At 41.4% G+C, this 23,849-nt stretch overlaps 4 protein-coding genes and 2 pseudogenes across 7 annotated transcripts; 5 read left to right on the plus strand and 1 right to left on the minus strand.

Moving 5' to 3' along the window:
• The first annotated feature begins 296 nt into the window (after window positions 1–296).
• Window positions 297–907, plus strand: LOC311106120 (claudin-4-like; annotated as a pseudogene). Its single transcript has one exon. The product of its transcript is annotated as a claudin-4-like (transcript).
• A 2,576-nt stretch (window positions 908–3,483) lies between these two features.
• On the plus strand, window positions 3,484–4,119 carry LOC311106118 (claudin-4-like; the record flags this gene model as incomplete). Its single annotated transcript, XM_084148435.1, has 1 exon — window positions 3,484–4,119. The coding sequence occupies one exon, from the start codon at window positions 3,484–3,486 to the stop codon at window positions 4,117–4,119; it is 636 nt and encodes a 211-aa protein (XP_084004561.1).
• Window positions 4,120–5,942: 1,823 nt separating this feature from the next.
• On the plus strand, window positions 5,943–6,621 carry LOC311106162 (claudin-4-like; annotated as a pseudogene). Its single transcript has one exon. The product of its transcript is annotated as a claudin-4-like (transcript).
• Window positions 6,622–11,986: 5,365 nt separating this feature from the next.
• On the plus strand, window positions 11,987–14,470 carry LOC311105536 (claudin-4-like). Of its 2 annotated transcripts, none has more exons than XM_084147713.1 (3): window positions 11,987–12,284; window positions 12,698–12,745; window positions 12,929–14,464. In XM_084147713.1, the coding sequence occupies exons 2-3, from the start codon at window positions 12,722–12,724 to the stop codon at window positions 13,610–13,612; spliced, it is 708 nt and encodes a 235-aa protein (XP_084003839.1). In that variant the 5' UTR covers window positions 11,987–12,284; window positions 12,698–12,721; the 3' UTR covers window positions 13,613–14,464. The 2 variants fall into 2 exon arrangements, with proteins under 2 accessions (XP_084003839.1, XP_084003838.1); XM_084147712.1 differs by having other exon boundaries at window positions 12,196–12,458; window positions 12,929–14,470.
• Window positions 14,471–14,976: 506 nt separating this feature from the next.
• Window positions 14,977–16,162, plus strand: LOC311105537 (claudin-4-like; the record flags this gene model as incomplete). The annotated part of the gene is made up of 1 exon (XM_084147714.1): window positions 14,977–16,162. The coding sequence occupies one exon, from the start codon at window positions 14,977–14,979 to the stop codon at window positions 15,658–15,660; it is 684 nt and encodes a 227-aa protein (XP_084003840.1). The 3' UTR covers window positions 15,661–16,162.
• A 1,684-nt stretch (window positions 16,163–17,846) lies between these two features.
• On the minus strand, window positions 17,847–21,620 carry LOC311105892 (ribosome maturation protein SBDS). The gene is made up of 5 exons (XM_084148117.1): window positions 21,325–21,620; window positions 20,493–20,622; window positions 20,150–20,350; window positions 19,401–19,565; window positions 17,847–19,000 (listed from the first exon to the last, which is right to left on the minus strand). The coding sequence occupies exons 1-5, from the start codon at window positions 21,450–21,452 to the stop codon at window positions 18,872–18,874; spliced, it is 753 nt and encodes a 250-aa protein (XP_084004243.1). The 5' UTR covers window positions 21,453–21,620; the 3' UTR covers window positions 17,847–18,871.
• Between the last annotated feature and the right edge of the window lie 2,229 nt (window positions 21,621–23,849).

A 23,849-nucleotide genomic window follows, 5' to 3' on the forward strand; every position in this document is an offset into this window, starting at 1 on the left:
AAGTGTAACCATCTAAACTCCAGGTTGTTTTGAACCTGTCGCATATGAAAGAGAGCTTTCTGAAGATGACAGTATTGAGTTAAAGATTGTCACCACTCCGTCAGCTCTGTCTGAGTGTCACACAGTATCTACAGTGTGACAGGCTGAGGAATCTGGTCTGTCCGGAACAACTCACCTGGTGGCAGGAAACCACTCCTCCTGCACATTCTTCCTGATCATCAATTAGACATGCCACATAGCTCCAGACCTAGGCAGCCAGACTTCTCTTTCTCCCACTCCAGACACAGCCTCTCGCCATGGGGAGGATTGGCAAGGAGGTGTCGGGCCAGCTGCACAGCTTAATCAGCTTCGTGGGGGTGGCAGTGACCACGGGTATCCCCATGTGGAGGGTGACCAAGTGCATCGGTGGCAACATCGTGACAGGCCAGATCGTGTGGGATGGCCTGTGGATGAACTGTGTGATGCAGAGCACGGGACAGATGCAGTGTAAGATAAACGACTCTGTGATGAGGCTAACCATTGGTGCTCTTCTGGTCCTCATCCCAGTCTGCTGGACAGCGGCGTTCACTATCTCAGACTTTAATAACCCTCTGACCATCGAGACCGAGAGGAGGGAGATAGGAGCCTCCATCTACATCGGCTGGGGCTCCACAGCGCTGCTCCTCATCGGGTGGATCATCCTCTGCACCTCCTGCCCACCCCAGAAGATGTATGGGTACCCAGGCTATCCTCAAGGAACGCCCATGTATCCTATCCAGACCAACCAATGGTCCAGGCAGGGCCCTATGTGAGAGTTTACACCCCAACCAGCAGACCCTACTCAGGGACATGGTCGTATGTACCAAACAAGCCGTATGCAGCACCAATAGCATACACTGCACCTGGACGGCCTGGACAGTATCTGTAACAAAGTGAAATGGAAAGAGGGAAGGTCTCCCTGAATATTGACTGGTATTCTCAAACTTGATGTTTTCAAGCTATTGTTTTTTGCTTAGCTTTGCCTCTGCAGAGTGTAATTGCACCACCAAAATGTATTTATATCATGTACTTTTGTCCACATTGATATGTAGATATTATTATTGATGAGAATAACATGCAATTTATAGACAAAAGTGTTTTGGCGTGAATACAATTAATTTTGTTTACGAGTGTTTGCACCTGCACACGAGGAAGAATCTGTTCTTTCAAATGTTGACAATGTAAATCCTTATGTCTTGACTACTAGTATGCAAACATTATGAGACATTTTAGCAGCAACCTGTGTTCTTCTCCCATTGTGCAACCGATACTGTTGTTTTGTAAATAGCTGGTTGGTCTATGACTTGTGATGTATCTGTACACGAAAAACAACACATTTTTCTGTAAATATTATATAAAATAATGTGAAGTCTTAATGTGTCTTTGTGGAAAAGTTTGGAAACAACAACTGCAATTTCAAATGTACATGAACTATGAGCAATAATCATACCAATAATCAAAGCCTATGCATTTTCTAACTTACTATTCATGTTTTAAAAGTTGCATTTTGAATTAAACTCTCCCTTAAATCATTAATCTAAAAGTCTAAGCCTTTGGGGGGAGGGGGGTACTAAGCTAACACATGGAATTGTTTTAGGATGTTCATACCATGGATCATTTAGCTATTTGTTTTGGAATTTTAGGACCCCTTTAGGTATCAAAGAAAGATATTAATAAATTATTTTAAAAAATATTGAATTTGGCCTTTACTACTATAGCCCATAGAAGCGCATTGAATAAGACATTCATAAATGTAAAAAAAGACAGTAAAAAATAAATATTGAGGAATAAGGTTTTCAAGTGTCTGTCCTAAATCTAGGAGATATAAGAAAGCTCAGGAAATATATTTTTACACATATTTAACCCCTTTATTTTTGTTGCCACAAAACTACCTCCATACTTCTTATATTCATTTGTATGGGTTACTTTAAGATGAGTCCTGTGACACTTAGTTTGTAGCCCAAACGGTTAGGATGCTACAGACAGAAGTTGGCACATCAGCGTTACTGACATCAGACGAGTCCCGTGGGGTTTGTAGGGGTTGTAGAGCAAAACGGAGAACACCATCGTGTTAGTGAAAGTCTCATCTTTCCATATTAGATTCTAGGCCAAACTGTTTGGATGCTACTGACATTTTCGCGAGAAGACCAATTTTCGGGATGTCTCATGGGCTGACAAACACTGCTGTAGCTCGGCCACCTTCCACCGCTGATGCGGAAGGCCGACATAGGCGGATGTGGCGGATTGAGACACAGCCCATGCAAAAAAAGATATCTTTAGCTTAAACTGATGGATTTTGATGGGGTGCGTCAATAGACTCTTAAGGATTTTAAGAGATCAATATCTTTCAGTTACATGACGACATATCTGTGAATCTCCTTTTATTTTGGCGATATCATGGTTACTCAAAAGCTACCTCATATCTCCTCTTTCCAAATATACAAACATCCCACTGGGAACACACTGGTTGAAACAACATTGTTTCCACGTCATTTCAATAAAATTAGGTCAGTTGAACCAACGTGGAATAGACGTTGAATTGACGTCCATGCTCAGTGGGATGGTTTTGAGAGTCTAAAATGTAACTCAAATAGGTTATTAAATTAGATTACCAACAGCTTTCTTTAAAATCAAGGTATCTTTGATCTGTACCGGACTTAAAGGCAATGTTCTGTAATGTGTTTATTTAATGTATTGGTTTATTACATAAAAGAAATGCCCTGTGTAGCTCAGTTGGTAGAGCATGGCGCTTGCAATGCCAGGGTTGTGGGTTCGTTTCTGACGGGGGGCCAGTATGAAAAAATGTATGCACTCACAAACTGTAAGTCGCTCTGGATAAGAGCGTCTGCTTAATGACTAAAATGTAAATGGTTTCAGGATCAAAACCAAGAAAACAGAAACTGAATATAGGCCTAAACTTACTTCTGGCTATCACAATTCTGGTGGTATTAGCAACTTGATTACAGGAAACAATAGCTGCAATAAACAATGTCATCATGACAACGAGGAACAAAAGGAGTAGCTTCGAACTTCCGGCCATGACTAATGAGAATTCAGGTGGCAATGTTGACTGCTTATCTCTCTACCCTGAAACCAGTGGGCAGACAGGCCTAACCACCTAGCCAACCGGTGTTCACTACATAGGCAGGTCTCGTTTTCGTTAGCATGTCCAAAGAGATTGATGCGCATCTCATCGAAACCGGTCGTCAACCACACCTACCGATTGGGGAAGTGAAAGAATCTGGTCCGGCTTGAAAATTACCATTTCATCTGGTTTCAGGTCAGGGGTAAGGAGCTTGACTCCTCCCTTTCAGGAGCAGAGAGATCCATATAACTTCAGGGGACATGACTGAGCCATTAGTTAACAACGACTACAACCAAGCTGAGCTGACCTGCGTTGACTGTCCTCTACAACCTCTTCCTGAGCTTCATTGATTTTACAACAAAAAACAAGAAGTCTTCAAAATGGTGTCGATGGGAAGACAGATGCTGGGCTTAGTCCTGGCTATCATCGGGTTCCTGGGGACCATCATTGTATGTGCCCTGCCTATGTGGAAAGTCACAGCCTTCATCGGAGCCAACATCGTGACTGCTCAGGTCATCTGGGAGGGCCTGTGGATGAACTGTGTGACCCAGAGCACGGGACAGATGCAGTGCAAGATCTATGACTCCCTTCTGGCCTTACCCCAGGACCTGCAGGCCGCCAGAGCTCTGAGCGTCATCGCCATCATCGCGTCATGCTTTGGTATCCTCCTGGGAATTGCTGGAGGAAAGTGCACCAACTTCGTGGAGGATGAGGCTTCCAAAGCTAAAGTAGCCATTGCCAGCGGGATTATCTTCATCGTGGCTGGCGTCCTCATCCTCGTCCCTGTCTGCTGGTCCGCCAACACCATCATCAGGGATTTCTACAACCCCCTGCTGGTCGAGGCCCAGAGGAGGGAGTTGGGGGCCTCGCTATACATCGGCTGGGGCACCGCAGGGCTCCTGATCCTGGGAGGGGGGCTCCTCTGCAGCTCCTGCCCACCCAAGGAGGAGCGTGACAACTACCCAGTGAAGTACTCACAGGCAAGGTCCACAGCTACCAGCAGAGCTTACGTTTGAGCTGGAAACTGTTGAAAAATAGACTATAAATTATTTGATTATCTTTGGTAATCCTCTGTGAATTGAAAATACCATGCAAGTTACTGGTATTATCAAGTCTTGTTCTTCTGCATTTTACGTTTTGAAAGTGATGTGAAATCAGAACAGAGTGAATCTATGAAAAATAAATTGTGCTTCAGAACTTTGCAAGAAAAAGACAAGACAGAACTGATGCCTATAAGAAATGACAATACAGAGAAGTAGTGCTACTGTATATGCTGTCTGGAGGGATCATCTCATGAGTCATGGGTTGATGACTGAAGTGAATTGAAGCCATTCCCATAACCCTAACTTCTCTTTTACTGTATAAGGACACCGTGCCAGAATGATAATATTGATATTCATGTAAGAACATGGACAATATGATTTGAGAGTTAAACCATAGGTACAATATATTTGTATGATTGACTTGTCATAACTTTGTACAGTAGATCACAGTATGTTTTGCAAATAGCCAAGTTTGTCTGTTCAATATATGTTCCTTGATTATGTCTAAAGAACTTATTCAATTGCAAACCTTATTTTTTTTATAAAAAGTTTCCAACAAAGTTTATACATTGGTGTTAACTGTCTTTTTTAAGAAATAGACTCCCAGTTACTGTGATTTCCTTTATCAGCTGAAATCTTAGCTGAAAATGTCTGATAGCATAGTATTTAGGTGAATTGAACTACTGATGATCCTCCCTCGCTGTCTTCTGTTTGAATGACACCAAAAGTGGTTTTGGAAAGTGGGACTTAACATCCCATTGATTCGAGTAAGAAATTAAGGAAAATATTTTGCCCTGTCACACAATCCTGAGAACACCGATTTCTTCTAAGGATTTGAAATAGATTTACCCTATTATCCCCACTGAGACATTTACTGTAAAGACTGGCAGTGACATATTGACACCAATTCGTTTTCAAAATCTTTGAGGGGCAAGAATGCCCAACTTAAGTCAGGTGAGATAAGAAAAAAATAACAATTGTCTGTGAAACAGTTCTGCTATTTAAACTGTCTTCCTCTCAGAACCAGCTATGTAGAGATGGTGTGCACAGATGGGCCAACATGTATAGGCCTACTGGATATTTTGATAATTTATTGTTGTTTAGATTAAAAAATACTAGAATTTAGGTCTGTCAGACAGACATTAGAAAAACTGGAAGAACCTGGTTTGTTTTCATTGTTGAAGAGACAATAGTCCCTACTTTCTTTAACTAAGAAGCATTAAGAACAGTATCACCTTATCACCCACGAAACTACATCGTAATTCCTTGTGCCAAGTATACCAAAACATGTCACATCTTCTTCTTGTGACAGTGACACACTTTTTACATACTGTACATTACATTATGCTTAAGTTAACAGTGCATATTCTAAAAATATGTTGTATGACTTTAAACAGATCAGATTATCTCTCGCACTCTTCTCCTGATAATGTCAAATCCCATTGAAAGTTCATTTTGCTGTTTGAGCTTTCAAGCTGGTGATTTTTCCGGCACATACCAACATCCTCGTTCCTCATAGGGTGTTTGAACAATAACAGCTTTTGTAAACCGATCTACCATCTCCAAAAAGGAGAATTAAATGAAATTCCAACCTTTATTGTCCACAGACAACAAATAATCATGTAAGACTGGTATTCTTTGGCTGGCTCTCAGTTTATTATAACTGGAACAGCCAGTAACACTCTTCTTTCTCCTTTTGAAATGCACATAACCACCTGATCACCTTCCAATATTAACTCGGAGACACAAAGAGTCAGTCAACGAGTAGAGAGAGACAGAGAGACATTGCATTCAGAATGGGTTCCATGGGCATGCAGATGCTGGGCAGTGCCCTGGCCTTGCTCGGCTGGGTGGGGACAATTATCGTCTACGGCGTGCCCATGTGGAGGGTCACAGCCTTCATCGGAAACAACATTGTCACCTCACAAACCATCTGGGAGGGCATCTGGATGAGCTGTGTGGTCCAGAGCACAGGCCAGATGCAGTGTAAGGTATATGACTCCATGCTGGCCCTCAGCTCTGACCTGCAGGCTGCCAGAGCGCTGGTCGTGGTGGACATCGTGGTGGGAATCGCCGGCCTCCTCATGGCGTTCCCCCGGGGGGAATTGCACCAACTTTGTGGTGGAGGAGGTGGCCAAGGCACGGGTGATGATGGCGGCAGAGGTGGTGCTCATCATCAGTGGTATCCTGTGTCTCATCCCTGTATCCTGGACGGCCAGTATCATCATCCAGTACTTCTACAACCCGCTTGTGGTGGATGCCCAGCGGAGGGAGCTGGGGGCTGCGCTCTACATCAGCTGGGGGGCTGGGATCCTGCTACTCCTGGAAGGGGGGCTCCTCTGTGGTAACTGCTCCCCCAAGGAGGATGACAAATCCCCCTCTGTGAAATATCTACTGGCCAAGTCATCAGGAGGTCACAACAAAGCAGCAGGTTTTGTGGCAAGCCCCTCCACACCAACAAAGACCTACATTTAACATGACAGTTCATGGGACAAACTGGTCGGCATGAACATTTCAAAAGGTATTGGTGGTATAAGGTACAGTTGAAGTCGGAAGTTTACATACACTTAGGTTGGAGTCATTAAAACTCGTTTTTCAACCACTCCACAAATTTCTTGTTTACAAACTATAGTTTTGGCATGTCGGTTAGGACATCTACTTTGTGCATGACACAAGTAATTTTTCCAACAATTGTTTACAGACAGATTATTTAACTTATAATTCACTGTATCACAATTCCAGAAAATGATGTCATGGCTTTAGAAGCTTCTGATAGGCTAATTGACATAATTTGAGTCAATTGGAAGTGTACCTGTGGATGTATTTCAAGGCCTACCTTCAAACTCAGTGCCTCTTTGCTTGACATCATGGGAAAATCAAAAGAAATCAGCCAAGACCTCAGGAAAGAAATTGTAGACCTCCACAAGTCTGGTTCATCCTTGGGAGCAATTTCCAAACTCCTGAAGGTACCACGTTCATCTGTACAAACAATAGTACGCAAGTATAAACACCATGGGACCACGCAGCTGTAATACCGCTCAGGAAGGAGACGCATTCTGTCTCCTAGAGATGAACGTACTTTGGTGCGAAAAGTGCAAATCAATCCCAGAACAACAGCAAAGGACCTTGTGAAGATGCTGGAGGAAACCGGTACAAAAGTATCTATATCCACAGTAAAACAAGTCCTATATCGACATAACCTGAAAGGCCGCTCAGCAAGGAAGAAGCCACTGCTCCAAAACCGCCAAAAAAAGCCAGACTACGGTTTGCAACTGCACATGGGGACAAAGATCGTACTTTTTGGAGAAATGTCCTCTGGTCTGATGAAACAAAAATAGAACTGTTTGGCCATAATGACCATCCTTATGTTGGAGGAAAAAGGGGGTTGCTTGCAAGCCGAAGAACACCATTCCAAATGTGAAGCACAGGGGTGGCAGCATCATGCTGTGGGGGTGCTTTGCTGCAGGAGGGCCTGGTGCACTTCACAAAATAGATGGCATCATGAGGAAGGAAAATTATGTGGATATATTGAAGCAACATCTCAAGACATCAGTCAGCTTGGTCGCAAATGGGTCTTTCAAATGGACAATGACCCCAAGCATACTTCCAAAGTTGTGGCAAAATGGCTTAAGGACAACAAAGTCAAGGTCTTGGAATGGCCATCACAAAGCCCTGACCTCAATCCTATAGAAAATGTGTTGGCAGAACTGAAAAAGCGTGTGCGAGCAAGGAGGCCTACAAACCTGACTCAGTTACATCAGCTCTGTCAGGAGGAATGGGCCAAAATTCACCCAACTTATTGTGGAAACCTTGTGGAAGGCTACCCGAAACGTTTGACCCAAGTTAAACAATTTAACGGCAACGGTACCAAATACTAATTGAGTGTATGTAAACTTCTGACCCACTGGGAATGTGATGAAAGAAATAAAAGCTGAAATAAATCATTCTCTCTACTATTATTTTGACATTTTACATTCCTAAAATAAAGTGGTGATCCTAACTGACCTAAGACAGGGAATGTTTACTAGGATTAAATGTCAGGAATTGTGAAAAATTGAGTTTAAATGTATTTGGCTAAGGTGTATGTAAATTTCCGACTTCAACTGTATATGGACGGACAGTGGAATATGAAGGAAAAGGTTCCAGTGGAAGGATGTTGTATGCACAGACAGTGTACTATGAAGGAAAATATGCACACGTTTTTGATTGCTTAGCCAGGGAAACACTACACTCTTAGAAAAAAGGGTTCCAAAACGGTTATTCAGCTGTCCCCATATGATAACCTTTTTCGGTTCCCTCTATTGAAAGGGTTCTACATAGAACTCAAAATGGTTCTACCTGCAACGAAAAAGGGTTCTCCTATGGGGATAGCCAAAGAGCCCTTTTAGGTTCTAGATAGCACGTTTCTTTGTAAGAGTGTATGAGTGTATTTACATGCCACTGTTTAGATATATGTACACTACCGTTCAAAAGTTTGGGGTCACTTAGAAATGTCCTTGTTTTCCATGAAAACATACATGAAATGAGTTTGAATAGGAAATATAGCATAATGCATAGGAAATGTAGTCATTGACAAGGTTAGAAATAATGATTTTTAATATAAATAATAATTGTGTCCTTCAAACTTTGCTTTCGTCAAAGAATCCTTCATTTGCAGCAATTACAGCCTTGCAGACCCTTGGCATTCTAGTTGTCAATTTGTTGAGGTAATCTGAAGAGATTTCACCCCATGCTTCCTGAAGCACCTCCCACAAGTTGAATTGGCTTGATGGGCACTTACGTACCATACGGTCAAGCTGCTCCCACAACAGCTCAATAGGGTTGAGATCCGATGACTGTGCTGGCCACTCCATTATAGACAGAATACCAGCTGACCGCTTCTTCCCTAAATAGTTCTTGCATAGTTTGGAGCTGTGCTTTGGGTCCTTGTCCTGTTGTAGGAGGAAATGGGCTCCAATCAAGTGCCATCCACAGGGTATGGCAAGATCCCTTTTACCCTGTACAAATCTCCCACTTTACCACCACCAAAGCACCCCCAGACCATCACAATGCCTCCACCATGCTTGACAGATGACATCAAGCACTCCTCCAGCATCTTTTCATTTCGCCTGAGCCTCACAAATGTTCATCTTTGTGATCCGAACACCTCAAACTTCGATTTGTCTGTCCATAACACTTTTTTCCAATCTTCCTCTGTCCAGTGTTTGTGTTCTTTTGCCCATCTTAATATTTTATTTTTATTGGCCAGTCTGAGATATAGCTTTTTCTTTGCAACTCTGCCTAGAAGGTCAGCATCCCGGAGTCACCTCTTCACTGTTGACGTTGAGACTGGTGTTTTGCGAGTACTATTTAATGAAGCTGCCAGTTGAGGACCTGTGAGGTGTCGGTTTCTCAAAGTAGACACTCTAATGTATTTGTCCTCTTGCTCAGTTGTGCACCGGGACCTCCCACTCCTCTTTCTATTGTGGTTAGAGCCCGTTTGCGCTGTTCTGTGAAGGGAGTAGTACACAGCGTTGTATGAGAACTTTAGTTTCTTGGCAATTTCTCGCATGGAATAGCCTTCATTTCTCAGAACAAGAATAGACTGATGAGTTTCAGAAGAAAGTTATTTGTTTCTGGCCATTTTGATTCTGTAATCGAACCCACAATTGCTGATGCTCCAGATACTCAACTAGTCTCAAGAAGGCCAGTTGTATTGCTTCTTTAATCAGTACAACCATTTTCAGCTGTGCTAACATAATTGCAAAAGGGTTTTCTAATGATCAATTAGCCTTTTAAAATGATAAACTTGGATTAGCAAACACAACGTGCCATTAGAACATAGGACTGATGGTTGCTGATAATGGGCCTCTGTACGCCTATGTAGATTTTCCATTAAAAATTGTTTCCAGCTACAATAGCCATTTACAACATTAACAATGTCTACACTGTATTTCTGATCAATTTGATGTTATTTTAATGGACAATTTTTTTTATTTTCTTTCGAAAACAAGGACCTTTCTAAGTGACCCCAAACTTTTGAACGGTAGTGTAAATGTTATTTGTTTCTCAAAGTATTGCATGGCAATGTAATTTTCAACCATTTAAAGGAAGTTGATTTTACAGTCCACTGTTGCAAATTATATTAGTCAGCACCTATTAATACTGTTGTATGGTCTCTTTTATTACATGACACTATCTTTTCATATTTCAGGTGTGTGTGTTGATTCAGTTCTCCCACTGATGTTCTTGTTTTCCATATGCATTCATCATGATCATAAAATACTGTCTGTGAGGTTAAAACAGAACACTGAGAAAACCTGTTTGACAGGAACTGGTGTCAGAGAACTCCACCCAGGCTTCAAACTCAATGACTACATCACTTCAATGTGTTTTTCGACCAACATATACAATTACAAGGCCTCCAGACATTGGGTTGACATTTACATTTACATTTACATTTACGTCATTTAGCAGACGCTCTTATCCAGAGCGACTTACAAATTGGTGCATTCACCTTATAGCCAGTAGTACAACCACTTTACAATTTTTGTTTTTTTTGTTTGACTGTATGTCTATTGTGACAGTTATTATTGTAAAGGGGCAATCAATCCACTCTTAACGTCTAAATCAATAAAATAATCAATTATGGTTGAGTTAATAAAAAGACTGGAGTGAGTTGAGTCAGTTCACACTAAGCTGTGAGAAAGCAGTGTTATGTTCCCATGCTATCAGATCTGTCGATCAGGGAGAGAGAGGGGCTCGAGTTACGCCGTTCTCATGCAGAAAAATACAATCCCTTCCTTTAGTTATTTGTCTAATTTGTCTCACCAGTAAATTCTCTTAGCCTTAGGTGTTTTTGTTATTGTGTTATTAAGATAAACTTTTACATCAACTCATTGATTGTCACATTATATTTAGTAGTGTTACAGAAAGACTGTCCATTAATATTCAGTAAGATTGAATGATCAAATCATCCTCATATTCCGCCCAGTATCAACTTTAGCATAATTGTTTCACTCAGAATGACTGTTTCACTGTTTCTTGTTCTCTTTCTATTATATTCAAAGAAACCTGCAATATAGTGCAACACCTCAGTCATGTCCCTCCATCAAATACACTGATGACACACTACTGCTTCCTAGTGGTATATCATTATGCCCTTTCTCAGCACAGTTCTTTTACGACAAATGATGAAGAAACTGTCTACCCCCCACATGACAAAAACTATGACAAACCTCCTAACAATGCCACCTACCATTGTAAACATCCTGTGACGTTTATCTAATAGGAACATAGATGGGAAACGCTGCTCAGAGTCACGGAAATGAATACATTTAATTTGTTTTGTATATCACTTTATTTAGTAAAGTCAAACTCATGTCAAGTTAACGAGATATATCACATCTCAATGTTGTGCTGACTGAATCACTGACCTTGTATAGTCCATTGTAGGCACACTGTTGAATAATTAAATCTGGCAATTCACTATTTAAACCATTCTGGTTTAGTAGATCTTCAATGTATTTTTAGCAGCGAAGTGAGAAGCAAAGCGTGGTAACTGTGAGTGGCTAGAGGAGAAAATTGTAAACAGAACATACTGTAGCAAATCTATCTCCATATAATCATTATGGTAGTACCCCAACTTCCACTGTAAAATAGATTATCCACTACTGGAGTTTTCATGTGAAGTGGCAAAGATACTTCATAAAAGGTTATCTATCAATGGAGCATCCCTCCCTTCATGTCCAATATGGAACAACCCCTTGTTTACTGCAGTTGGCAAGACACAGAACCTGGCAACTCCAAAACATCATTTAGACGGGGCAGGATATAAGGGTGAGAGATACAGTATCATTCCACTGAAAGAGTTTCTAGCAGAATTTGGCCTGAATGATATGGCATTTATACCCTATTTGCAGCTCAAATCAAATTTTTAATGAATTTCCTAAAAGGGATCTAAAAGTGTGATAAGCAACAAACTGAGGGGTGCTGCTAATGGGAAAGGAACAGTTTCCGCATTATACAAGCTGATTGGCCACTCCTCCCCAAACAGCAACATCCCTACTCAGTTACGTTGGGAAGAGGACTTGGGCATATCTCTCACCGCAGCACAGTGGGATGCAATATGGAAAAACACAACATCGATATCCAACTGTGTAAGGTATACAATTATTCAAACGAAGGTCTTGCACAGGGATTATATCACACCTCATAGGTTGAAAAATATGGATCAAAGCCTTTCATATTTGTGTTGGCATGGCTGTGGTGAGGTTGGTACACCAATGCATCTGTTCTGGAAATGTCCAGCCGTCAAAAGATTTTGGACTGAGGTAGATATGTTGCTGGAATTCTTTATGTATGTATCCCACTTTGTCCTGTAGTGTGCCTGTTAGGGAGTACTGTACGGTGGACAATGTCCAACTTAGAACCACGCAATGCATCATTGCTTTGGCCTTCCTTTCAGTCAAACAGACAATATTTTTAAATTGGAAAGTGCATAAACTGCAGTGCTTCAGCATGGACAATTGGTTAAGGGAATTCATGTACTTATTGACCTCCCCCCCCGCAGGCTTGACTTCTGCCAGGTCACAGTATGAAAATGCATGGACTCAGTACTGTAAGTTGATTTAGATAAGAGTGTCTACTAAATGACCAAAACTTTTCCGTTGTTGTCTTTGTAAATGGAAATTAAAAAAGTATAAATAGAAAAAAATATGTGTGGTATGAACCAGCCATGAATGAGCAAACAGCCATGTTGAGCATATTGTTAATACTTATTTTCCCTTTGTTTCATCCCCAGTTCTGGGCAAACTGTAGCGCCCCCCCCCCCCCCCCCCCCATGGCTGTGGAGGAGCTGGGCATCACCCTGTCCATGGTGGGCCTGGCAGGCACCATCTTGATCTGCGCCCTGCCCATGTGGAAGGTCACAGCGTTCATTGGCACCCACCTGGTGGTCATGCAGGTGTTCTGGGAGGGCCTGTGGATGACCTGTGTGTCTGAAACCACGGGACAGATGCAGTGTAAGATCTACGACGCTCTTCTAGACCTGTCCCCTGACCTCCAGGCGGCCAGGGGCCTCATCGTCATCAGCATGGTACTGGGCTGCCTGGCGTTCCTCGTCTTCCTCCTGGGGGCTAGGTGCACCAACTGCCTGAGCAATCCCAGGGTCAAAGCCTGCGTGGTGCAGGCCGCAGGGGTCACCTTCGCCCTGGCTGGGTTAAGCACCATAGTGGCTGTGTCCTGGACGGCCCAGTCCATCATTAGGGACTTCTATAACCCGCGGGTCCCTGAGATGCTGAAGAAGGAGATGGGGGCGGCCATCTATGTGGGCTGGGTGACCTCTGGGTTCCTGTTCTGTGGAGGAGGGGTGCTGTGTACCAGCTGTCCTCCAGGGGGGAGAGAGGGCAGGCATGGATCCAGCAGTAGGTACACCCTGGCTAGGACGCCCACTCACAGCAGCTACGCCATAAAGAACTATGTGTGAGGGGGGAGTGCTTTATTTGCCTGTTAACTTCAGGCAAATAGAGTTGGCAGTTGTTGGCACTCTGAAGAGACATGTCACAGCATGTTTTTCCATGAGAACATTGTAATTGTGTACATTGTAGGACTGGTCATGCAGTCTATTGTCTGACTTTGATACATTTAGAATTGCCCTGGAACGATTAATTTTTTATTTTATTTCACCTTTATTTAACCAGGTAAGCCAGTTGGGAACATGTTCTTATTTCCAACTGCGACCTGGCCAAGATAAAGCAAAGCAGTGCGATAAAAACAACAACAACACAGAGTTACATATGGGATAAACAAAAACGTACAGTCAATAACACAATAGAAAAATAGAAAATCTATATACAGTGTGTGCAAATGAAGTAAGTTATGGAGGTAAGGCAATAAATAGGCCATAGTGCAAAATAATTCCAACTATTTTATAGCTTTGGTGGAAGTTATTAAAAATAAGATCATGTTAATTAATTCTTGTTACAAAATAAGTCTGACTTAGGTACTTGTAGCTATTCAAATGTTCACTATCACCATGAAAGATGTTTGCTGAGGAAATATCTGTTATTGAAAGATAATCACTGAAAATCAATAGGTTACTGTTATTGACAGTACAAGTACATCCACTGAATGAACCAGATTGTTTTTACATCCCTGTGTTGTATTTTACATCTTATTCAACTGTGGTTATTACTTGTAATGTGTTTTGTAACAATGTTTATCACAGTTTATTTTGTGACTAGAATCTGCATGCAAAGAAAATAGATTTTAGAGGGCAACAAAGCATGTTATTTGATTGATTTGCGATTTGATCCGAATATAAATAAACATTTTGATTCTAAATTACTTTTATTGCATCTCTTTTATTTATCTTATTGGAAAAAGTGTATCAAAACTGATTAGAAGGGAGAACATCGAGCATTCAGAATTAAGTGTGAAAGACTAGATGCTGTACATGGTGAGGCACACAAGGCTTATTTCACAATTACATTTTCCTACAAGACCACAAAGTCAGAGGCTGAAGTCAACAGAAGACACAGTGGCATCTTTGTTTTAGTGGCTGTGGCGAAACTGAAAAAGAGGGATTGTTGTGAAACCATGGCACAGTAAACAGAAGGAATCCCCTTTATTCCCCAGCTGTAGAGCTGCACTGCTGCCCCACGCCCTTTTCTTTTCAGGAATCCGGAAGGAGCGCTTTCACATCACACAGGCTAGACACACACAGGCACAAACACGCTCACAGGCAGGCACACACACACAGGCACACATACACCCCACCCTGCTGTGCCTGCAGCTGGTTAAACCCTGCTGTTAGGCCTCTTCCTGTGAGGAGCTAAGCTCAGCTCAGTCATGAAGAGGCAGTTGGAGTTAGCGGCGTTGGGCCTGGGCATTACAGGCTGGCTGTGCGCCATCCTCACCCGCTGTCTGCCCCTGTGGAAAGTCAGCGGCACTCTGGACAACTCCACAGCCACGCTGCCGGCATACTGGGACGGGGTGTGGCTGGAATGGGACTACTGGGACCTCAACCATGACGGTAGCCTCCACTGCTCCTTCTACCAGTCTTTGTTATCCCTCTCTGGAAACTTCCAAACATGGAGAGGCTTGATCATGGCTTCTATAGCTGCTGGAGGTTTTGCTGTGCTCATCAGTATCATTGGAGAGGTGTGGTTTCCGAAGAGGAATCAGGTGAAAGTTGTCTCCGGTGTGTTGTTTGTGCTGTCTGGAATACTGCTGCTTGTCCCTGTTGCTTGGACCTGCCACCACACTAACGAGCCACTGGAGGGTGCTGTGGTGCTGAGGAGAGACTGGGGACCTGCTCTGTACATAGGATGGATCTCCTTCTCTCTGATGTTAGTAGTGGGAGGGTTTCGCAGTACCAGATGCCCCACGTTCCAGCAACAGGAGGAGTCAGAAAGAGGGGGTTACCCTCCAGGTTATCCTGGGGTGGAGCAGGAGCCAACCAACCCCCTGGATACTATCCACAGGACTGCTTTTAGACACAGCCAGTATGCTCGGGAAACAACACAGCCTTAATGAGAAGATGCAATCACTGAGGGCCTTGAGTGAGGAACCTTCCACCTATGAACTATTCTTCTGTGAAATCCTACCTAAATTGCATATGTATTAGGTATGAATGGATTTCTAGGTACTATAGTAAATGTTAGAAGTCATTATTCTACTGCAATGAAGCACTTTGAAAGATGTTGAAGAATTTATGATAAGGGTAAAGGAGTAGCACTAAACATGGAGAGTGAATTGCGCTTTCAACTGTAATAATTGGGTCTGAAATGTTGTCAATTTGCTTAATTTTTGTATTGCTGGTGAGGGTTAAGCATTAAAGTGTTACAGTGCCTTCAGAAAGTATTCACACCCCTTGATGTTTTCCACATGTTGTTGTGTTACAGCCTGAATATTTTTTTAAAATTACATTTAGATTGTGTGTCACTGGCCTACACACAATACCCCATAATGTCAAAGTGGAATTCTGTTTTTAGACATTTTTATAAATTAATAATAAATGAAAAGCTAAAATGTCTTGAGTCAATAAGTATTCAACCCCTTTGTTATGGCAAGGCTAAATAAGTTCAGGAGTAAAAATGTGCTTAACAAGTCACATAATAAGTTGCATGGACTCCCTCTGTGTGCAATAATAGTGTTTAACATGATTTTTTTATGATTACCTCATCTTTGTACCCCACACATACAATTATCTGTAAGGTCCCTCAGTCGAGCAGTGAATTTTAAACACAGATTAAACCACAAAGACCAGGGAGGTTTTCCAATGCCTCGCAAAGAAGGGCACTGAATGGTAGATTGGTAAAACATTTAAAAAGTAGACATTGAATATCCCTTTGAGCAAGGTGAAGTTATCAATACACCCAGTCACTACAAAGATACAGGCGTCCTTCCTAACTCAGTTGCCGGAGAGGAAGGGAACTGCTCAGGGATTTCACCATGAGACCAATGGTAACTTTAAAACAGTTACAGAGCTGAATGGCTTTGATAGGAGAAAAGGGAGGATGGATCAACAACATTGTAGTTACTCCACAACACTAACCTAAATGACCAAGTGAAAAGAAGGAAGCCTGTACAGAATAAAACTATTCCAAAACATGCATCCTGATTGCAATAAGGCACTAAAGTAAAACTGCTAAAAATGTGTCAAAGAAATGGACTTTATGTCCTGAATACAAAGCGTTATGTTTGGGGCAAATCCAACAACATATCACTGAGTACCACTCTTCATATTTTCAAGCATGTTGGTGGCTGCATCATGTTATGGATATATTTGTCATTGGCAAGGTCTAAGGAGTTGTTTTTTATAAAAAGAAACGGAATAGAGCTAAGCACAGGCAAAATCCTAGAGGAAAACCTGGTTCAGTCTGCTTTCCAACAGACACTGGGAGACAATTTGACCTTTCAGCAGGATAATAACCTAAAACGGAAAGCCAAGTATAATATAAATAATAATATGCCATTTAGCAGACGCTTTTATCCAAAGCGACTTACAGTCATGCGTGCATACATTATTTATTTTTTTGTGTATGGGTGGTCCCGGGGATCGAACCCACTACCTTGGCGTTACAAGCGCCGTGCTCTACCAGCTGAGCTACAGAACAGAGGACCACTACAAGTATACTGTACACTGGAGTTGTTTACCAAGACGACATTGGATTTTCCTGAGTGGCCTAGTTACAGTTTAGTCTTAAATCAGCTTGAAAATCCATGGCAAGACTTGAAAATGGCTGTCTAGCAATGATTAACAACGAACTTCACAGAGCTTGAATAATCTTAATAATAATTAGAAAATAGTGTGCAATCCAGGTGTGCAAAGCTCTTAGAGACTTACCCAGAAAGACTCACAAGCTGTAATCGCTGCCAAAGGTGATTCTAACATGTATTGACTCAGGGGTGTGAATACTTAAATAAATGAGATATTTCTATTTAAATTTTCAATACATTTGCAAACATTTCTAAAAACATGTTTTCACTTTTCATTATGGGGTAATGTGTGTAGATAGGTGAGAAAAACGATCTACAAAATGTGGAATAAGTCAAAGGGTATGAATACTTTCTGAAGGCACTGTACAATTATGGTATGGTACAATTTCTGCTCTTGAATAATGTCAGTAACATAAATTCTTGATATTGTCACTTTACCTGCATAAACTTGGGATTAAATCACAAAATAATTAATAAAAACAATGAAATAGATGAAATAGATTATTACGTTTTTATTTGCAATTGTTTATAAGGAAAGACTCATTTAATTTTGAAAAATAACAAAAAATTAAGTGGTTAAATGAACTATTCATAATAAAATGACTTTTCAAACATGGTGAAATGGCACACTTGGTAAAATGAAAGGCAGGGTCAAAACCATATTAATTACTTGAGTAGAAGTTGACTCATAAAAATTACTTCATTCAATTATATAGAGCCATTTTCTGTTTATAAGCAAACGTCACATTCGAGTTGTGCACGTGCATGCTCGCAGCAAAAAGCCCTGTGGCAGATAGCTATACACCGATGTCGGGACCTTGACAAACTTAGCAGTGAGTGATGACCATGAAAACACAAGACTGATGGCTATAGCTATGTTCAACAAGTATATTATTCTTCTGGCTTTATCTATCTAGCTCCATTTGTGATATTTTTCTAGATAAATCAACCCTCCGATGACATCTGCGATGTTGTAGATGTTAACCATCGGATTCCACGTTTGTTAACTTGCACAAGCTGCATTTAACATCACATGTTGTCCTATCCACTTCCATGTAAACAATCCCCTTTCATGCGCATGCAACTTTTCATGACACGGCCGGAAATGGGTCAATATAATGATTGAAAATGTTCTGTCAGTGTTTGTCAAAACTCATAATATGAAGTGAAAAACTGGTCAATACCTGACAAGACTCAAACTTGTTTTGTAAACTAAATAAATACAGAGCATCTCAATATTTGAGCACAGGTTTCCACCAACCTCCGCGCTAAAGCATCATGCAACTTGCAAGAGGTTATAAATCCAGTAATCTCGGCACCCAGAAACAAATCAGCAGTCACGAGAGACTATACATCCAGTAGTTGTATTTAGGGCAGGAAAATATATATATTTAAATATACAGAGTCTGGAAATAAGAAGGGCTCCATTGGTATTAGAAATAGCGGTCTCTTTAATTATGGGTTTGCAGTTTGTGTGGCAAGATAGTGTATGTATGTAGTCCTATAGGGCTCTGTGTGAAGGCTATTCCAGCCTCTCGTCTCCCTCTTCCACATCCTTCAGACTGAGCACCTCCAGGGAACCTTTACCTTTCGTCTCACAGCGGATCAACTCATCTATCTCCCTGAAGCAGCCTGGGTCCACCAGACACACCTGGAGGATGGAGGGAGGGGGAGAGAAATATATATAGAGAGGGGGAGGGAGAGAGTTGTTGTTGTTGCATTACTTGAACTATTTACCACTCATAGCATATACAATGTATTACATATTCGTTTGGGTATCATGTCTAGATAAGATATAACCATTTCAGTTTAGAGCAGGGGTATCAAACTCATTCCGTGAAGGGCCTAGTGTCTGCAGATTTTTGGTTTTTCCTTTCAATTAAGACCTAAACAACCAGGTGAGGGGAGCTCTTTACTAATTAGTGACCTCAATTAATCAATCAAGTACAAGGGAGGAGCGAAAACCCGCAGACACTCGGCCCTTCGTGGAATTAGTTTGACACATGTGCTTTACAGCCCCACAGTGTTGACCAGAGGGATCTGTCTCTCACCATCTCCAGCTGGTCGTCAAAGTCTTCACTTTCCACCACCTTGAGGAGGGGTTTGAGTTTCTCCTTCAGCCTCTTGCCGTCCTTGGCCGGCAGGACCAGCCTTAGCCTCATGTGAGCCCTCTGGATTTCTATGGAATCCTTCAGCTGCCTGATCACCTCCAGAGCCTAGGGACAAACAAACAGCCGTTAGATTCATGGGGCATTAGCATGACAAAGACTGTCATTAGTTGGTATGTACTGAAAGCCATCCATGTAAGTATCCTGGTTTATATAGCTAAACAACATACATGTTAAGAATGTTTAATATGAGAGATCAAACTCCTCACATTTGAAGGGAATAATGTATGGCTACATCTTGCCACTGCTTGTATAAGGGAAAGAGGTCTCATCTGGAAAAGTTCACATAGCCTTTTTGGAGAAAACAACATGTGACATCTAGACGTTGAGAGATAAGGGTGGTGTGGCCATGAAATAAGTTAATAATTTACCCTAAGGGGAGTAACTGTATATTCAATGTAAGGATGACTATGCATTTGTATTTGGATAAAAGGAAAGCTTTGAGCCAAGGAGAGTAGATGTTCCATGGAGCACCTCGGCTTTGTTACATAATAATAAAGTCTAATTTTTGGATTCACAAGCTCCAGTTTCTTGAGATATTTTTGAGTTGACTACTTTTGAGTCAAATATTTCTACCACAATGTCTAGGCTCCAGAGTGTACTGTAGCAACAACACTATGTCCCAGCCATACCTGCTGCTTGGTGCTCTTGTTGGCCTTGACAGAGTAGTGGATATCCTTCATGGCCCTCTCTATGAGGTTGACTGTGTATGGTCGCTTGGTCTCTGGGTTCACACACTTCTCCGCCACGATGGTCGCAATGTCTCTGAAACTCGTCTCCAACTGGCTCTGCCTCTCCTTGTCTGAAACCTGGAGTTCTCCTTTAGCTAAAATCTGACCGACAAAGAAAAGACAAATACAGAATAGGCAAATCTAACAGCAATACAGAATAGGCAAATCTAACAGCAATACATAATGTTGAATGTGAGTTTAATATTAGTTACTGGTGTTAGTTTGTATTTGTCAATGTATTTACTTGTTTGCATATCTCGGTCAGGTCATCTGTTCCAAAGGCTTTTGACAGATCATCTTTCTTGGCAACCTGACCCTTAGAAACATTATTGAAAACAGAGCTGGTCTGCAACACTTCATCCAGGTCCTTCTCTCTGTGTAATTGGCAAATGGAAATGGTATGGAAATGTATTAAGCGTTTACATGGGGTTTTGCTATCACCGTTTCTTAATCCTGGTCCTGGGGATCCAAAGGGGTGCAATTTTTTTGCCCTAGCACTACACACCTGATTCCACTAATCAAAGGTTTGACGATGAGTTGGTTAGTGGAATCAGGTGAATAGTGCTAGGGCAAAAATAGAAGCACTGTGCTAGATGATGCTTTCAATACCTATAGTGATTGTAAGGCTAATCTCTACAACCTAAAACCAAATATTGTGTGAACTCTGACCAGCTACTGGATTTGGTTCTGAGGGAGGTCCCATTTTTTTATTCAAAAGATGCCAGGTGTAGGTGCTTCAAAGTCCAAAGAATCAGTGATGCAAAACACATGGCACCTAGACTGTTCCTCAAATCCCCATTATTCCACAGCCTCTCGGCCCTGGGTAAGAATATGATGCACGATACAAGGCCAGTGATAGGTCATGACTTGCTCCTCCGAAACAGCACATATTGTTTAAACATTATTTAGTTACATTCGGAGCTAATTAGAAATACATCAAAGATGAAAACATACTATCATTTGTCTGACATAATGGTAGTGTTTGCTATATGCCTCGGTGGGTATCAAACAGATAGATTTAGCTAGCTAGCTTCTTGCTGCTAGCTAGCTATCAGCTAAATTCCTTAAATACTCACGCTCCAGATCTCCAGCTCATCACTTTATTTTTGTAGCAGGCGATTTCAAATCGTTTTCCTCCCTTTTTCATCCTCACCACCGCCACATTTGTGAGTCGGATCTGGTTTGTTGGTGTAAATATGGACATATTTCTGCTTTACAAAACAGAGTAATCTGTCAGTAAGGCGATAAATTTCTTGCGGCGTTGGTGTGCTATGAGTTTCACAACAATTCCGCTGGACTGAAACACATACTAGGTACAAACGTTCCGACTTTTTGTTGGTCTCTAGTGGAAGCTGTTTTGTAATTCTTCTTCTTCAAGGTTTATTGGCAGACTACACTCATACGGTGTATTGCCGCCACCTACTGTATGGGGTTGTAAAGAATACCCCAAAAACAAAATGTTTTGAATGAAAAAATTCATACTAATTACCAAAAACAAAAAAACACTATCCAAATTCCCGATACTACACTGAATGTCAAACAAAAACAAAACTCCTTCAGTTGGATTTAAATGTCTATTCAGATCCCTACACAGACCTGTTTTGTAAAAAAAAAAATATTTACATTTTATACGGTACGATAACGACTGCTACTATTAAAGAAAAATATGTTTACTTTTTATGTATTTGACAAACGAGATAAAATAACGCTTGTAAATGAATGGCGACTTCATAAATTCACTCTGGCTATCTACTCCAATTTCAGAGCACTCTCATCTGAGTGTGGCAGAGCGCAGAATAACTGATGAATTTACGAACGCTCAACGCCCGTTGAATATGGCTGGTGTCAGTAAATGTCGGCAAAAGAGGGTAATTCAATTGTTGCCAGCATCACAGTTAGTCACAAACACTCTAGATAACATGAAAACAGCCTAACCAGCCTTGCTAGGGGGAGTAAAATGGTCAGAGTGAGGTGTTCTTCATTTGTGTCTGGAAATAGCTAGCAAGTTAACCAACCTTGCTTGACTGCCATTGTGAGGTCAGAACGCTCGGATCAACCCTATTCCCCGGCCAGAGCGTCCAATGTGCGCTCTGAATGCTCCGAGAGCAAAACGCTCAGAAATTACCAATGGACAATCTGACAACGCTCTGAATTTACGAACACCCATGAGCACTCCAGAGTGAATTTACGAACACACCCTAAATTGCTCATGACGTTGTTCCTGTACCGGTGTATTTCAGTCAGAGAATATAAATAATAATAATAATAATATGCCATTTAGCAGACGCTTTTATCCAAAGCGACTTACAGTCATGCGTGCATACATATTTTTGTGTGTGTATGGGTGTTGGAAAGTAATGGAGGAGAGTAGTGTAAAACTATTGCTATGCCAATGAGATATCATAACATTTTATAAAATATAATCAGATTTTTATATAAGTGATACAATTAAATCTCAAATTCCCACAATTCATTTTGTTTCATCACGGTAACAATGTGGCTGCTTCCAGCTGCTGAACTTCGATGTTCCTTAAAACCTCTTGAGGATAGGACCCTTCATCTCAATTTCCGCCTAAAATGACACACCCAAATCTAACTGCCTGTAGCTCAGGACCTGAAGCAAGTGTCGCAAAAGTTTCAGACTGATACATTAAAGAATGAGAGAGCTACATAAGATTTTGTATGACGTCTCCGATGTGTCCATCACGAGTTTGCCCAAATGTGGCCGAATTGGTCAATTTATACATTTTCAAGTACATAACTATATAGAACATACAAAAATGCTATGGTAATAAAAAATTCAAAAGTGTACACACTCCCAGGAATGTCATCAAATCAAATCAAATTTTATTGGTTACATACACGTGTTTAGCAAATGTTATTGCGGGTGTAGTGAAATGCTTGTGTTTCTAGCTCTGACAGTGCAGTATATCTAACAAGTAATATCGAACAATTTCACAACATATACCAAATACACACAAATCTAAGTAAAGCAACAGAATTAAGAATATATAAATAAACATATGGACAAGCAATGTCAGTGGCATAGACTAAGATACAGTAGAACAGTATAGAATACAGTATATACATATGAGATGAGTAATGCAAGATATGTAAACAGCTTCTAATGTGCTAGTGAAGATTATTTAACAGTCTGATGGCCTTGAGATAGAAGCTGTTTTTCAGTCTCTCTGTCCCAGCTTTGATGCACCTGTACTGACCTCGCCTTCTGGATGATAGCGAGGTGAACAGGCAGTGGCTCGGGTGGTTGTTGTCCTTGATTATCTTTTTGGCCTTCCTGTGACATCGGGTGCTGTAGGTGTCCTGGAAGGCTGGTAGTTTGATGGATCATTAGCGCCCTACATAAAAAGGTACTAATGTCTACATAAAAGGTACTAACCTTCACACCTGTAGATGGCCGGGCCGGGGTGGGTGTGGAGCCAGAAACAGCAGAGGGGTCAGACTGGAGGAACCCGTTCCTACGTTTGAATGAGTTGTGGATGGAGGACTTGAAAGTGGTCTCTTTGGAGTTTGCTCTCAGAGGTCATCTGTCTCTACCACTATTAAGGATTATTTATTTTTTTAATCAATTACAACACAA

This window comes from Coregonus lavaretus (genome assembly GCF_964263955.1).
Source record: "Coregonus lavaretus genome assembly, chromosome: 30".
In the NCBI taxonomy this organism is placed as follows: Eukaryota; Metazoa; Chordata; class Actinopteri; order Salmoniformes; family Salmonidae; genus Coregonus; species Coregonus lavaretus.